Source organism: Pongo abelii, chromosome 8 (genome assembly GCF_028885655.2).
Source record: "Pongo abelii isolate AG06213 chromosome 8, NHGRI_mPonAbe1-v2.0_pri, whole genome shotgun sequence".
NCBI lineage: Eukaryota > Metazoa > Chordata > Mammalia > Primates > Hominidae > Pongo > Pongo abelii.
The window spans coordinates 29,449,664-29,466,240 of record NC_071993.2 but is presented as its reverse complement, the minus strand read 5'-3'; the positions used below and the strand labels follow the sequence as shown (position 1 = coordinate 29,466,240).

General features: G+C 44.9%; 1 protein-coding gene across 1 annotated transcript in view; it reads right to left on the bottom strand.

The window, feature by feature from the left end:
• LOC100937132 (putative uncharacterized protein C10orf126) overlaps positions 1–14,223 on the bottom strand; it is a 35,886-nt gene extending 21,663 nt beyond the window's left edge. Inside the window, exons 1-3 of the mRNA XM_003777533.3 lie at positions 14,168–14,223; positions 13,368–13,512; positions 12,287–12,437 (exon numbers count right to left, since the gene is read on the bottom strand). Coding sequence (XP_003777581.2) covers positions 12,287–12,437; positions 13,368–13,390 — 174 coding nt within the window. The 5' untranslated portion in view covers positions 13,391–13,512; positions 14,168–14,223. The remainder of the gene's footprint in view (positions 1–12,286; positions 12,438–13,367; positions 13,513–14,167) is intronic.
• Positions 14,224–16,577: the final 2,354 nt, after the last annotated feature.

Sequence of the window (16,577 nt, the reverse complement as noted above, 5' to 3'; positions counted from 1 at the left end):
TTCTCACTTCTTTCTTCAATTTTTTTTGTTGTTGTTTTCGGAAAATTTATTTTGAGAAGAAGCTTCATTTCTAGTACCTGTAGCTGACTTCCAGAAACACATGAGAAAATGCACAATGAGATATCCCAGCTTGTCTCATTTTATTAATATCAAAGTGTGATGTGTGTTTGCATTGCTCAACAGGGATTTTTGTTTGTTTTCATTTGTTTTTATTTTATTGTGTGTGTGTGTGTGTGTGTGTGTTTGTAAGAACTATTTCTTCCAGGTTTTTTTTTTAACTTTTTTATCATAAAAAAGCAAACTATTTTTATAATTCATGCTGAAAGATTTGGAAATATCAAAATAGGGAAGAAAAAAACTTCTACCAAGCTAAAAGCCAGGAATGCTAATATTAATAATTTAGCATATTTTTCCATTCTGTTTCCTGAAGTTATTGTTTTTATGCGATGGTTTAGATTTACGGGAGGTTCTTCAGCTCAATTCAAGTGTTCCTTCCCTGAGAAGCCTTTCCTTGGCTTCCCCTCGTGTTCACCCCATCACAATGAATTGTAAATATTCTCTGTGTACACATTTGTGTCACTTACTTGACTAACAGCTCCTGTTTGATGGAAGCTTTCTTTAGTTCATCTTAGTTACTCTAGGATCTAACACGTGGCAATAAGTTCAACAATCAAAACAAATATTGATTTGCACAGTGTCTGCACTGGGGCAGTTACCACAGACTAAGTATTAATCAGTGAAACAGATATGAGGAGGGCCAGCCACGGGTTGTGGAAAGAGGAGGGGCAGAGACATGGTGAGAGAAGGAGGGCTTACATAGAAAGGCAGGGGCCAAACCAAGTAGGGCCATATGAGCTGGGCAATGGGGAGCCATTGAAAGATTTATACAGGCATCACACTTTCCCTGGATGCTGCGTAGGAAGAAATTGAAGCCTTCCACAAGTGGAATCAGGTAAATCACATAAGAAGCTTATGGTGAGCTGGGCACAGTGACTGACACCTGTAATCTCAGCATTTTGGGTGGCCGAGGCAGGAAGATCACCTAAGCACAGTAGTTTGAGACCAGCCTGGGCAACATAGCAAGACCTTGTCTCTACAAAAAAAAAAAAATTAAAGATTAACTGAGCATAGTAGTTAACTGGCCTGTAGTCCTAGCTGCCTGGGAGGCTGAGGTGGGAGGATAGCTTGAGCCAGGAGGTGGAGGCTATGGTGAGCTATGATTGTGCCACTGCACTCCAGCCTGGACAACAGAGCAAACCCATGCCCCCCCAAGCCCCCAACTCCCCCCCCGTCAAAAAAAAAAGAAGAAGAAGGAGAAGAAAAAACTGGTGGTGGCTTGGACTATAGTGAGAGAAGAGGTAATAGGTGGACGGATTCAAGATGTGTTTTAGAGGTAGAATAGTCCGGAATTTCTGACAAACCGGCTATGAAGGTAAGTATGGGGAAAAGACACGTAGGCCATCCAGGTTTCTGAATGGAGCCACAGGTGGATGAAGGTGTGATTTATTGAGACAGGGAAGACAGGAGAGAAATAGATTGAAGTGGCAGGAATCAAGAGTTCATTCTGGGACATATTAACTTTGGGATGCTTGTGACATTGCTGCATGGGAGTGGAGAGTGGGCAGTTGGATACACAAGTCTGAAGTTCAGAGGAACAGTGGTCTAAGCTGAGGCTATAAATTCAGGAATCACCAGCAAATAAATGCTATTTAAAGCCATGGGTCAAGTTGGGACCACCCACAGAGAGTATGGCAAGAGCAGTGGAGGGCTCAGGAACACAGTCATACAGCTGTGTCAGGAGGGGAGGAGGAGCCAGTGAGGGAACTGGGAAAGACAAAGAAACCTCGGCGAGGTGGTGACTGCCCTTGAGCAAGGAGCAAGATGAAGGCAGAAAGCTGAGGCCGGGCACAGTGGCTCATGCCTGTAATCCCAGCACTTTGGGAGGCCAAGATGGGCAGATGACTTGAGGTCAGTAGTTCAAGACCAGCCTGGCCAAAATGGCGACACCCTAACTTTACTAAAAATACAAAAATTAGCAGGTATGGTGGTACATTCCTGTAATCCCAGCTACTTGGCAGGCTGAGGCAGGAGTATCACTTGAACCCGGAAGGTGGAGCCAAGATCGCGCCACTGCGCTCCAGCCTGGGCAACAGAGTGAAACATTGTCTCAAAAAAAAAAAAAAAGAAAAGAGAAGAAAAAGAAAGAAAGAGAGAGAGAGGAAAAAAAAAGAAAGCTGAGCCCTGAGTATGGCAAGGAGGAGGTCACTGCTCACCTGGAGCAGGAGTCACAATCAAGCAGCAGAAGGGGGAGGCCGACTGGCATGGAGAAGAGGTGAGGTGGTGAGATGGTATGCCCAGCTGACTCTTCCATGAATTTTAGGCATAAAAAGCAGACAAATGGAATGATAGCTGGACATCCTCTAAAGGATCAAGGAAAAGCATTCGGAATGTTTGCATGCTGATGGGAATAATCCAGGAGAAAGGGGAAGCTTGATGAGGTTAGAGATAGAGGAGATAATAAAAGGAGGAAGTCCCTGAGATGGTGCAGGGATTGTGTGCAAGGCATGAGCATAGGAATTGACCTTGGACAGGGGAGGGATGCATGACAATTGTACCTGGAGGGAAGAAAGGGGAAACAGTGGAGGGAGATGATTGTAGATTTAGCAGGAGATGGGCCGAGCGCAGTGGCTCACGCCTGTAATCCCACCACTTTGGGAGGCTGAGGCAGGTGGATCACTTGAGATCAGGAGTTCGAGACCAGCCTGGCCAAAACAGAGAACCCCTGTCCCTACTAAAAACAGAAAAATTAGATGGGTGTGGTGGCAGGCGTCTGTAGTCCCAGCTACTCGGGTGCTGAGGCACGAGAATTGAGAATCTCTTGAACCTGACTGGTGGAGGCTACAGTGAGCTGAGATCGTGCCACTGTACTCCAGCCTAGGTGACGGAGCAAGACTCCATCTCAAAGAGAAAAAAAAAAAAAAACACAAAAAAGACACATGGTTGATGTCTAGTGGGGGTATGTGATAATTCTTTTCCATATTCTCTTCCACCTTCTTGTCCAAGCTTCAAGTCAGCAGTTTTGATGAGAAGATTTAGTGGTAGTCTGAGAGAGTTCTTCCTCAGAGAAGTGTGATGTGAGGCCACCAAGTGAGATCAAGGAGGGAAGGTGGGTGAGCATGCCCACTGAGCACACAGGAGCGACCCAGTCCAGCCTTGGGGAGGCTGGAAGTCTGAGTTCCATAGAGAAGGAGGAGGAACGGGGAAATACTGGGAGATGCTAAGCAGGGAAGTGACAGGATTGGACTAGAGGCAGAGAAGATGCAGGGTGGGCGTGGACAGTAGGTTGCTGGGGGAAAGAGATTGGAACAAAAGAGACCAAGTGAGAGGCTGAGAGTTTAATGGACATGGGAGGTGAGGCAGGCCTGGAATAAAGGTGTGGTGGTGATGGAGAGAAGTGGGCAGATTTCAGAAATACTTAGGAAAAGGGGCTAAGAAGATGAACTTGAATCAAAAACACATTTATTTGTAATTTTCTTAAACAAACGTGACTTCATTTCGAACTGCCAGATGGCTATGTTATCAAATATATTAACCTGAGGGTCCTTTGGTAAGTCTGATGGTACTCCCAGGCATTGGTTTGTAAATGCCCTGGTTGAGACGTTTCTCTGTTTCCCGCAGCTTCTCAGCACAGTCTAGGCACACAACCTTGGGTAAGTGATTTTTTTTTTCCAGCCAAGTGAAGCTACCCAGGGGTAGGACTGCAGATTGCTCTGGCCTTCCTCTGCAGCAGGGAGCTGGCCAGTAGCACTCACAGTGCCTGGTGACCGTGCAACTGGGTCACACGTCATAGTAAAACCTCAGTGATACCTTGCACTAGCGTGTAAGGCTATGTGTCACAACATGCTGTCATCTGTATCATTTGATCCTTTCTGACACTGAGAGGTGAGCAGAACAGAATCAATCATCTCAGTGTTACAGATCACAACACTGGTATCCCAGAGAGCCTAAGTGAATCCCCTAAGGTCCCAAAGCCAAGAAAAAAGGAAAGGGTCAAAACATCTTACCCCATACATTACAAGGAGCAAGTTTCTTCCTTTTATTTTTATTATTTTTATGTTTTTGAGAGAAGGTCTTGCTCTGCTGCCCTGCTTAGAGTGCAGTGGCATAAACACAGCTCACTGCAGCCTCAACCTCCTGGGCTCAAACCGTCCTCCTGCCTCAGCCTCCCATGTAGCTGGGACTGCATGCATGCGCTGTCATATCTGGCTAATTGTTTTACTTTTTGTAAAGACAGGAGTCTCATTTTGTTGCGCAGACTGGTCTCGAATTCCTGGACTCAAGTGATCCTCCCGCCTCAGCCTCCCAAAGTGCTGGGATTACAGGCATGAACCACTGCACCAGGCCATTCTTCATTCTAAAGCCATACCCTTTAACGTCTTCCTTTACGGTGACAAGAGGTGACTGTGTGGACTCTCAGAACATGTGTTCCTAATTAAGAACTCTTGAACTCTACCACTGGAAAGGCCTCAAAACATCAGTGCAGTGGCTTCTGGTTGCACCCACATCATCAGAAAGCATTTATTCAGTATCTTCTTAGGCCCTTTCGCTATCGTCCAACACAAAGAATTAATTTTCAAGGGATAAATTGATTATTTTCCCCAACTTGACCAACCTAGTGGGCAAGTCAGGGAATGATTCTATAATTTGCATCTATGGCCTACAATTCCAGCATCATTTAAGCAAATAGGTCACCCAAGAAGAAATCACAAGCCCTGCCTCCCGCCTTCCCTCTAAGGTTTGGCTCATGGGCTCACTCAACTCCAGGCCTCAAAAGATCTTTTCTTTCACCTTGATTCTCTTCTGCTTGCATTAGAAAGTAATCGTTTTGGGCCTCTCTTTCTCCTCCTATTTTCTTGTTTCTTCTTCCCACTTCTCAATCTAGAGTTGGTGAGGAAAATTGAGAAGGATTCAGAATTGAGAAGACAACGATTCAAAGAGGTGAGTGGGCCAGGTGCAGTGGCTCACACCTGTCATCTCAGCACTTTGGGAAGCTGAGGTGGAAGGATCATTTGAGGTCAAGAGTTGGAGACCAGCCTGGCCAATGTAGTGAAACCTTATCTCTAGCAAAAATTTAAAAATTAGCCTGGCATGGTGGTGCATGTCTGTGGTTCGAGCTAGTCAGGAGGCTGAGGTGGGAGGATCACCTGAGCCTAGGAGTTCAAGGCTGCAGTGAGCTATGATTGCACCACTGCACTCCAGCTCAGGTGATAGAGCAAGACCCCATCTCAAAAATAGAGGTGAAGAAGCAAAGGAGGGCCATGAGCTGGAGGAGGGTCTAGAATAAGGGGCCAGAGTAAGACAAGGAGCACAGAGAGGGGGCAAGCATAAAACACACTCAGCATTTACAGCCCATGAGAAAAGAATGCCATACAGGGGTTTTTTAAATTAAAATTATCCTAAAATATCTTAGAGAAAATTGTTTTTTTTTTTTTAAAGTTATTTTTTTAAGGGGAAGGGCTTACCAAGACCAAAATCACCACCATAGCAGTTCAAGGATAGAGAATTTATTCTAGAGAATCACAGGGGTGCAATGCCAGGTAGAAGGATAAGGAGGAAGGAGAAGGGGAACCCCAGCCCAGGACTGCATGTCGGAGAGCACAGGGCAAGCCAGCCTGGAGGGCCAGGGCAGGAGGGAGGCCAGGGCCAATGACCAGGACCATAGCAGAGCAACCCAGAATGGGGTGAGGCAGAGACAAGACCAGGAACTGGTGAAGCGTGAGGGAGTGGAGCGGGGGCCCTGAAAACCACTTCAGTCTTACAGGTACAGGATCCCGGCACCAACCTTCACTGACTTTACCCCATTGCCTAAACTGGGTTAAATGCTGCCCTGTTACATATGCATGCAGCAATGAGTGCTTTGTATAATTTCTACCAAAAAATTTATTTTAAGCCATAAACCATGGAAAAAGACACTACACACACACATACACGCCCACACACCCACACACCAGTGCTTACCAAACATTGAGAAAAAATAAAAGTAATGTCCTTAATATTCCATTTAACTTTCTAGCCCTTCCATTTATTCTCAGTTTATGTTCTGTCTGCATATTTGGAGTTTAAATGTCCCTTTTCTTTCTGAAGTAGTAGTGATAGTTTTCCCACCTGCTCATCTCTCATTGAACTTCTCATCGTTCAAGTCACTTTAGATGCATCTCTGTTCACTTTATTTAAGTACACTTCCCCCACACCTATCCCATTGTTTTGTTATTGCACCCTGTGGGTTTGCTTTAACAGACTCAAGGAAACTTTCCGATGGCCATGGTTGCTCACACCTGCGATTCCAATATTTTGGGAGGCAGAAGCAGGAGGACTGCTTGAGACCATGAATTTGAGACCAGCCTGGGCAACATAGCGAGATCCCTCTTTACAAAACTTTTTTTTAATTAGCTGGGTGTGGCAGTACATGCCTGTAGTCCCAACTACTGGGGAGGTTGAGGTAGGAAGATCACTTGAGCCCAGGAGTTTGAGGCTGCAGTGAGCTTTGATCACCCCACTGCACTCCAGCCTGGGTGCAGAGCAAGACCCCATCTCAAAAAGGGAGTGAGAGAGAAACTGTTCAGCTTCACAGAACACAAGACTGTTACTCAAAGTGACATAAAGCATCAGGAATGTGTACTAGATCATAGAGCACACTGTCCCCTTTCAGGGCACCTCCAAAATTGAGTCATTCAAAGGCACAGTGGCCTCAAGGACACACTCCCCTTCCATTTTTTGTCTCTGCTATCCACAACATGTTGGTCTGTCTCACCTGGATCCCTTCATTGTTCAAAATGGCTGCCTCCAAGGTCCCAGGGTCACCTGCTGACACAATGACCTCCAGTACAAGAGAGACTGTGTCTTCCTCCTCTGTGAGTCTTTTCAAGAACCATTCCTCGAAGCCCCCCTGTATCATTCAGGGTTTGAGCAGGGAAGAGCTTGCACTCTCAGAGAATTTAATAGAAGTGAATTTAATGGAGGGGCTGTTTAAAGACTGCAAGCAAGCAAAGTTAAGAGAACCAAGGAGAAAAGGTGAAGTGCCAAGGATTATAGCAGGGAGTCCTCCCTGCTTCTGGTCCTGAAGGAGAAAGGAGAAAGGAAGTTTCCACCCTTCATAAAGAGAGCTGTAGCTGAGGAAGGGAGCTTGCTCGACACGGGAGCTGTGCCTTAGAGGAATGTGGCTACTGTCTGGATCACAGCCAGAAGTAAGGGAGTCTGAGGTCGAATTATGAATACTCTGCCCTCCTAGCAGTGCCTCCATTAGCCAAATCCAGTGGAATGCCAGAGGACAAGGAAGACTTCACAGTGCAATCCTTAGAGGTCAACCTCCTGGGGCACAGAGAAAAGCAGAAAAAGACAGATGAGTTCTGGATGGAGTGGGACAAATGGAAACAGACCAGCATAAACCCCTAACAGACCTTCCCATGTACATAGTAGTCCAGAAAAGGATCTCATGCCTCCCCTTAAGCCAATCGCTGTCAAGGATATTGACTTAGAGGCTTCGACTTGTCAAGATTTAACTTTAACTCATATGGGAAAGGGATAAACTCCCACATGAAATTGAAGTTTTGCCAAAAAGGAAGGAGAGAGGAATATCTGCCACAGTAAATATTTCTGGAAAAAAAAAAATCTGTTCGACAACCTCTTTTTAAAAACTATTTTTACCTGAGAAAATAAAAATATTAAAAACTTTAAGCAAGGCTTCAAAAATATCTTTTGGAAATTTACTACTCAATGAAATCTAAAAAGCTTTGGAATAGCTTCTACACACTTATAAAAACAAAAGACTATTTAGTCTCATTAGGATTTAGGGGTAGATGGTAAGGAGGCAGATCGCCAGTTAAAACAGTTCTCTGGGGGACACTCTCCAGTGCTCTGTCTACTAGAGTTTTAAGTGGCTCACAGAGGTGATCCTGGGGAAGACCAACACATTTCCTCTCCTGTTCTGAAGCAGATCACAACGCACATATCACATTTAATCCTTACCCAATGCAACAATTATTACAAGAGACAAAAAGGCAAAGGTAACCGTTTATTACTTAGACTAAAAGTCACTCCCATTGTGACCTCTTTATTGAAAGAAGAACAAGCTAGGAAATGAAATGTGTGAATTGCAGACACACATCCCTGAACTGTCTCATGATGAGTAGTTGATCATTTTGTTTAATCACAGTTGGCAAAACATTTAAAACGTTTGTCTCCTGTTCCTGAAATGCAGATGTTAGAACTGTGAGGAATATACTGTGATCTCAATTTCCTTTATCTCTGTTAAACTTCCAGTTGCCTTCCAGACAATTCTGGCGTGAAGAACTAAAGTATTAAATGAAACAAAGGCTAAAAATTAAAATCAATAAATAAACAAATGTCAACAGTACTGAGACCTAGAAACAAAAAGGCAACAAAGATGTCAGATGTCTGGCTCAATGGATGATAAGCAAACAGGTATACATAAATAGCTTGATGTCAGTTACACTTTGAGAGATTTCCTCCTGTGTGTTCTCAGAGGTATGTTCTAACTCAAGGGGAAACCAGCTAATACCAGGAAAAGTATTAGAACGTCTTTGGCTCAGCATTTTTCTTACTTATAGCATAGTTATTTGTTAACTCAAGTAAAATCCTTAGCTCTGACAGCGAACAACTATGTAAAAATCACAGGCAGGGCGCGGTGGCTCACACCTGTAATCCCAGCACTTTGGGAGGCCGAGGTAGATGGATCACGAGGTCAAGAGATCAAGACCATCCGGGCTAACATAGTGAAACCCCGTCTTCACTAAAAATACAAAAAATTAGCCGGGCGTGGTGTCATGCACCTGTAGTCCCAGCTACTCAGGAGGCTGACGCAGGAGAATCGTTTGAACCCGGGAGGCGGTAGTTACAGTGAACCAAGAGCGCACCACTGCACTCCAGCCTGGAGGACAGAGCGAGACTCCGTCCCAAAAAATAATAATAATAATAAAACAATTACAAAGTATCCAAATTAGTCCCTCAATCCTCAAATTTCTGATGATGATTTTGAATATTCTCCTTTATTCTTTTTTTTTTTTTTTTAAGACGAGGTTTCACTGTCACCCAGGCTGGGGTGCAGCAATGCAATCAGGGCTCACTGAAGCCTCCACCTCCTGGGCTCAGGTGATCCTCCCACTTCAGCCTCCTGAGTAGCTGGGACCACAGGCATGCACCACCATGCCAGGCTAATTTTTAGTATTTTTTGTAGAGAGAGGGTTTCACTATGTTGCCCAGGCTGGTCTCAAACTCCTGGGCTCAAAGGATCCTCCCACCTCAGCCTCCCAAAATGCCAAGATTACAGGCATGCTCAGCCTCTCCTTCATTCTCACACATTTGTGATTGTAATGAAGGCGGAGTAGTTTGACCACAGTTCTATAAGAGAGAAGAAATTGGCAAATATGCCCGTTTGTATCTTTCAAGCACAGGCATTCTGCCAGTCACCATTTATCTTTACACTTGTACAAACAAGCTCATGGCTAAGGAAACGTTAAGATAATGATGAAGAAGAAGAAATCATTTGGAGGCAGTTAGAATAGACCTTTAGAAGGAAATGGTTCTTAAGAAGGAATCTCAAGATTGAAGGAGATATTGATAAAATGAGAATGGCTGGAAAACGGTCTAGTAATAGCATCCAAAGAAGAAAAATGGGCCGGGTGTATTGAAGGTGTTGGCTTGGCTGGAATTTAAGTTCTGAGAAGACTGGTTATTAAAGGGAGGAGATTTGTGGATAAAGATGCAACAAATCTCAAAGTCCATGGGCTTTGAGCTTTAAAAGAGAAAAAAAGAAAAGACTGGATGATGGAAAACCAAATAAAGAATCTTAGGTAAAAGATTATGTTCTTTGTATAAAAGCTATTTTAAGGAACTGGTTTTATTTACTAAGTGCCTGGATGAAGAAACGGAAAGACCTTCCCACTCCCACCCTTGTCTCAGCCATTGTGACAAGCCATGTGACCTCTTCCTAAGTCCGAGGAATTGAGCTGTTGTCAAGGATCTCAAATATTTTTTTAAAGTGGCAGCCAAGATGTTGTTGTTGTCTAAAGCTAGTAAACATATATGATTGCGGTGCCACAAATAGCACTAGGAAATAAGAAAGGCAAGAAAGTGTTGAAATAGGAGGCAAAGAGTGTATCCACCACTGTCCTTAATTTTGGGTGACTATCAAACATTCAAGAGGAAGTGGCTCAGCCATAGAAGGTGCTTAATCTAAATGTGAGACCAGTTTGATTTTGTTGCCCAGAATTTAGCTGCTTCCGAAATACAGAAAGCAAATTCCATAACAAGCAAGAAACGTCTGTGTGCAATTCACAGAACCCCAGCCTAAATCTGGTCGAAGGAAGTAGGGTAGATGCTTACATTTAAAACAAAAATTTTGCATCTGTAATTAACTTAGATTTATCTTCAATGTAGTTTTCCTACTTAACTTCCAGAATATTTCAACTGTAACAGCCCCTGCATTAAAATACTGTAATGAGAAAATCTGGTACTACTTTGTGAATCAACTTTTTAAATGGGCATAAACATTTCCATGTGTGAGCGAGCCTCTGCAAAGCCATTGACCGCACCCGACTGCCTTATCTGTGGCTAAACAGACTACAACCCAGCAGACCAGAGCATTATGTCAGTTGCATCCTAAGGAAAGCAGACAATGAGGTTGATTTAGAAGTGCAAGAGATATGGGTTGGGGAGTAATGTTTGTAAAAAGTGTAAGAGGAAATATCAAGATTGCCCAAGCATGGAAAGCCTTCAGATCACGATGCAGATTTGACACTTACAAAAGGAAAAAGGGTAGAAAACAAGATAGACAAGAGAGAGCCTCAGATTTTGGTGGGTCAGACACGGATTTGACCAACATGATGGGAAGCTCTGGAGCAAAGGGGATTCCTGTGTTGGACAGACACGGCCTTGGTACCGCCATGGTGCCGGTATTGGCTGGGAGCTGCCCAGAAAAAGTGTGGTCTTGGTTGAAAAGCTGAAGCAGATCCTTCAGGTGCTGCAGCTGGAAGCTGTCGGCTGCCTACACTCCTTGCAGCTGCCAGGTAAGTCCTTTCTCTAGTGAAGATCTCAGTCATTGCACACCTCAATGCCTACTTCCATCCATCCCTGCAAGGCATCCAGTAATCTTCAAAACAGCTGGGAGTTTTTCCCCAGAGTAGAGTCACTTGAATAAATGTCCTTTGGGGAAGGACAAAAGGAATTATACCGTCACAGACTTGGTGTGGTGTTGCTGGGTCCTTCATCCTGGGAACATGGCCACCCTTTCTATTGGGGTATTCCAGGCCTGAAAACTGCCTCAGATTCCAGGTACTAGACAAGGGATTGCAAATGTTTGATAGAGCAAACACCTCAGCCTCCTGGGCATCCTTGTTGGATTTTTTTTTTTTTTTTTTTTTTTTTAATACAAAGTCTCACTCTGTCGCCCAGGCTGGAGTGAAGTGGCACGACTTCAGCTCACTGCAACCTCTACCTTCCAGGTTCAAGTGATTCTCCTGCCTCAGCCTCCCAAGTAGCTGGGACCACAGGTGCACACCATCACATCCAGCTAATTTTTGTATTTTTAGTAGAGACAGGGTTTCTCCGTGTTGGCCAGGCTAGTCTTGAATTCCTGACCTCAAGTGATCCACCCACCTTGGCCTCCCAAAGTGCTGGGATTACAGGTGGGAGCCACCGTGCCTGGCCTGTGTTGGCTATCTTTTGATTAGATGTATTAAGAAGTATCTCACAAGATTCCCATCTGTTTCACCCCATCATCACTACTCTGTGTGGATTCAACTCCACAACAGCCTTTCACACCACCAGTTGTGGTCTGCAGAGGAAAGCCTTCAGCTAATTTCCCAATGGCTTGGTGAATGCTGTGTTCTCCAGACCTCCCTGGGCATCATAATCCTCTGATGGGTCTTCTGATCACCATAATATACCAGCATGTTCACTTCCCTGAGCCTTTAAAAATCTGTCTCAGCTCCACTCAGCATGGACCTATCTCTAGGCTTGTTGAACCACCCAAGCAGCAAGTCTGCACCATCCTCTAGGGTCTTTGCCAAGCATTAAGTCCCATATCCTGAGAAAATGCCCTCATGTCCCTTTACTCTCCTTTATCCAGCCTCCTTGATCAAGCACCTTCAAAATCCAGTTCTTTCCTTGTAGAACATGGGGGTGAATTTTTCACAGTTTGGAGGAGGTACAGCTTTCTGGCTCATCAATGTTGCCATAATATTCTTGGCTTGGTGATGTTGTGACTTACCTCTAATGATTGGTCTGGCAACCAGGCAAGAAGTTGAGGATCCTGAGAAGCCCTCCTTGGCCCGTGGGGACAGAACTCTGTGGTGTTGGCCCATATGGGGAGTTTCAGATCATAACAGGGAAGGGTGAGCCACCTCTGCAGGCTCTGAGGGCTTAGAAGAGTTAGAGAGCTCAAAATATTTGGAGGCATCCACCCAAATGTCCCCATCCCGTGCACAAGAGCTCCATGTTTTCCCAACCAGTGCTCTGATCTTTGCGTAATGATGATCATCTTTGAAGCTAGGCAAGCCATAGTTTGGTCTTCTGCTTTTTCTACACTGAATGGAGTGAAAATGGGCCCCTTTCCTGGAGGCCCTCAGGCCTTCACACTTGGCTTTCAACTGCTCCCTAACAGCCTACAGCTTTTCATTATCCTACTGTAGAGCCTCAATGCAATTGAGCAACAGGCAGCCAATTCCATTGTCCTTGGATACCTTGCTTCTTTCTGACCTCTCAAATGCCTGAATCCTCTCTCCATCCAGGGCTTTCCCGTCCACACGAACATTCTTCTAAGTCACTGACATTGAACGTTTTAGGCAGGGCTCAGTGGCCCGTGCCTGTAATCCCAACACCTTGGGAGGACAAGGCAAGGGGATCACTAAAGGCCAGGAGTTCAAGACCAGCCTGAGCCTTGCTCTGTTGCCCAGGCTGGAGTGCAGTGGCATGATCATAGCTCACTGCAGCCTCAAGCTCCTGGGCTCAAGCAATCCTCCCGCCTCAACCTCCTGAGTAGTTGGGACTCCAGGCATTCCCATTCAGGCAACATTCAGATAGATTTTTAAACTGCCTGAGCCAAGTTAATTTCCTCATAGATTGGATGTGCATGTGAGAGCAAAAGAAGAGTCAAGGATGACCCAAGGGTTTGCCTTGAGCACATTCCTCAGTGCTTCCAGGGTACATGGCCTCTGAATGGTGCCCATGGGCTTATAAATCCATCTCCTCCCATAATATAACACATTTATTTTCTCCCTGGACCTTATGAAAGTTGTCAGAATCAAAATAGAATCACTAGTGTTTTTTAAGAAAAACAACAAACAAAAAACCTGAACTGGATGCAGTGGTTCATGGCTGTAGTCGCAACTCAGGAAGCTGAGGCAGGAGGACTACTTGAGCTCAGGAGGTTGAGGCTGCAGTGAGCTATGATCACATGACTGCACTCCAGCCTGGGCGACAGAAGGAGCCCCATCTCTAAAAAACAGACATAAAAAGACTTCACTCTCATCACTCTTGAGATTAAGGATTTACCTAAGTAGTAAAATATGTCAGATCACATTCTGGGCCCAGGAACTCTGAATCTGGGATGTGAAAAGATTTCTGGAGAGGCGTTCTTTTTCTCATATCATTAACCACAGGAAGATATTATTTGGTATACAAGAGGACATTGCTTAAAGAGATGAGAAACAGAAACTATCTCCCCCTTATATTTCTCCAAATACCTTGTAAAGTTGCCAGTTAAAGAAAAAAGAACGATGTTCACTCAAAGGGGAGATGCAAAAATAAAAAGGTAAAACATTTTCCCTTACCCTAAGGAGATAATGTGTGCATTTAAAAAAAGTTCTAATATTGTTTTTGCAAGTCAATATATAAGCATTATTGAAAAGTCCAATCTTGCCTGTGTTTTACAGCTCTCAGCTCCTTTCAGGAAGCAACTAAATCAGAAAACAGTGTTCTCTCTTCCTTGGAGCTGGCACAGGTTTTGATAACATCGATTGAATGCCAAGCATAAGTACAGATTGGAAGTTAGAAGTATTGCTATTGACCCTTTTCTAATATGTCCTTCAGCTCAGTAATTAATCGATTTGTGACAAAATGAATAAGAAGCTGAGGTCTTCTAAGAGCTTACCATGTGGCAGACACGAGCTCAGGGCTGTATGTTCGCATTCATGCTCTTCATCCCTGTCTCTCAAGCCACTTGTCACACCCACACTCTCCGGGCCAGAAGACTTGCACAACCCGCACTGGAAAACTTCTCCCACCTGTTCCTGACTCCTGAAACCCCTCCACGGTGCCATCAGCCTGATCCACTAATAGCAAAACGCCTCACATCCCAAATCTAACTTCCAAATAGTTCCTCCTTGTTCTGACAAAAACTGACTCTTCCCTGAGGACGATGCTCACCTCTTCTCTCGTGTGCTGGCTGTTTTTCTTTTTCTTTTTTTGAGCTGGAGTCTCCCTCTGTCGCCAGGCTGGAGAGCAGTGGTGCATTCTCAGCTCACTGCAACCTCCACCTCCCAGATTCAAGTGGTTCTCCTACCTCAGCCTCCCGAGTAGCTGGGATTACAGGCACATGCCACCACACCCAGCTAATTTTTGTATTTTTAGCAGAGACGGGGTTTCACCATGTTGACCAGGATGGTCTCAATCTCTTGACTTCGTGATCTGCGCATCTCAGCCCCTCAAAGTGCTGGAATTACAGGCGTGAGCCACCGCGCCCGGCTGCTGGCCGTTTTTCATTCCAGGCCTTCCTGCCACCTCTTGCAGACCTGGAGGTGATGGAGGGACCCTGCTGGTCCTCTTTTCCCCTTCCAGAGCCTTCTCCTTCCCTTCTACTGCAAATCTCATACCATCATCATCTATCACTCCTGAAACTGTCCCTATAAACTTTATAAAATTAATCAGAAGAGAAGGGAGGGAGAGAAACAAAAATAAGCCAAGCTTGCACATACTCAGTGTTAGTCATGGGGTCAGCTGTTCTCTGATCCTTCCTCATAGCATTTTGCTACCTATTGCTCCAGAATCACACAGACCCTGTCACAAGATTAGAGTCCCCCTTCACTGCTCTACAGATAACATCTGAACATTGTGAAATGTTGTTTTCCATTTGAGATATTCTTGTAGGTCGTGCATACTGATGAAACTACTGACACCAGCTGGTCTGAAGGACCCCATGAGAAGCTGACTCACCGAAGAATGCAGTTTCTACATCCTGATGATTTCATCCCCCTTTCCCCAACCAATCAATGACTACAGTTTTTCAGCCCTTCACCCCCTACAATCCCCTTGAAAACCTCAGCCCAGAACTCTTCAGGGAGATGGATTTGAGGGGCTTCTCCCATCTGCTCACTTGGCCTCCCTGCTGTCATCAAACCCTCTCTCTGTTGCAAAGCCTGCTGTCTTGGTGTATTGATCTGTTTCTGCACAACAGGCATACGAACATGTTGGTCCTATAATACCCCTACCCAACATTGTTCCCCACTTTTTTCAAAAACATCAGTTCTCAGCCCATTGGCATCCTCCCCAATACTTCTCCTCTCTTTTCCGAGCATGTTCAATGTATAGATAATAATCTTTCCAAAACTCCACCATACCAGGTCATTAAACTTCTCTCCTCCTTCAGTCATCTTGACCTCTACCCTCCTAGAAACAGTCACTCACTTTGATGGCAATACACGGATCTTGTCATGCACATTCATTGCAGTTCTTAGCCACTTTTAACTTCTAATTACTCTAGGACTCAGTCGTTGCTGTTGTTTTCATCTCTGTCTCTACTTACTCCGTTGGAGATCTCGTGTGGTTCCATGGCTTTAAATACTACTCACACGCTGATAACTCCCAAATGAATATCTCCAGTCCGGTCCTCTGTCCTGAACTCCAAACCTGCATATCCAATAGCGTACTCATCATTTTCACTTGAATATCTAATGTACTTCTCTAACTCACACGTCCACTACTAAACTGATTTTCCCTACCTATCCCACTGCACCCACAACCTTCCCCATGTTAGTTAGTTGATGACAGTTTCATCCTTCTGGCCTAAAATGGAACACTTCTTGGATTCATCCTTGACTCCTCTCTTTCTCCCGTATCCTACATCCAATTCATCAAGAATATCCCTGGTCTCTTTCTTCAAAACACATCCAGATTCTGACAGCTTCTCACTGCCTTTGCTGCTCTTATTCTGATCCCAGTACCATCTGGAGGACTGCTGCAGCCTCCTGGAGGCTGCCTTTACTGCTCTTGTTCTGATCCCAATACCACCTGGAGGACTGCTCTGGCCTCCTGAAAGGCCCCCCTGCTCCTATACCTTGCCTCTTATCATCTATTTCATGTGATTCAGGCTTCTGTGACCTCCCTAGTCTCAGCTCCTACCATCCCAGCTCCAGCACAGCAATTCCCTTCTGCTCCTCAATCAACCTCCAGGCTCCTTCCTTTCCTTGGCCTGAACACCATGCCCTCAAAGATCCACATGGCTCACTTCCTCTCCCTGTCTAAGACTTTATTCAAATCTCACGATCTCACATTGTCATAAGCCA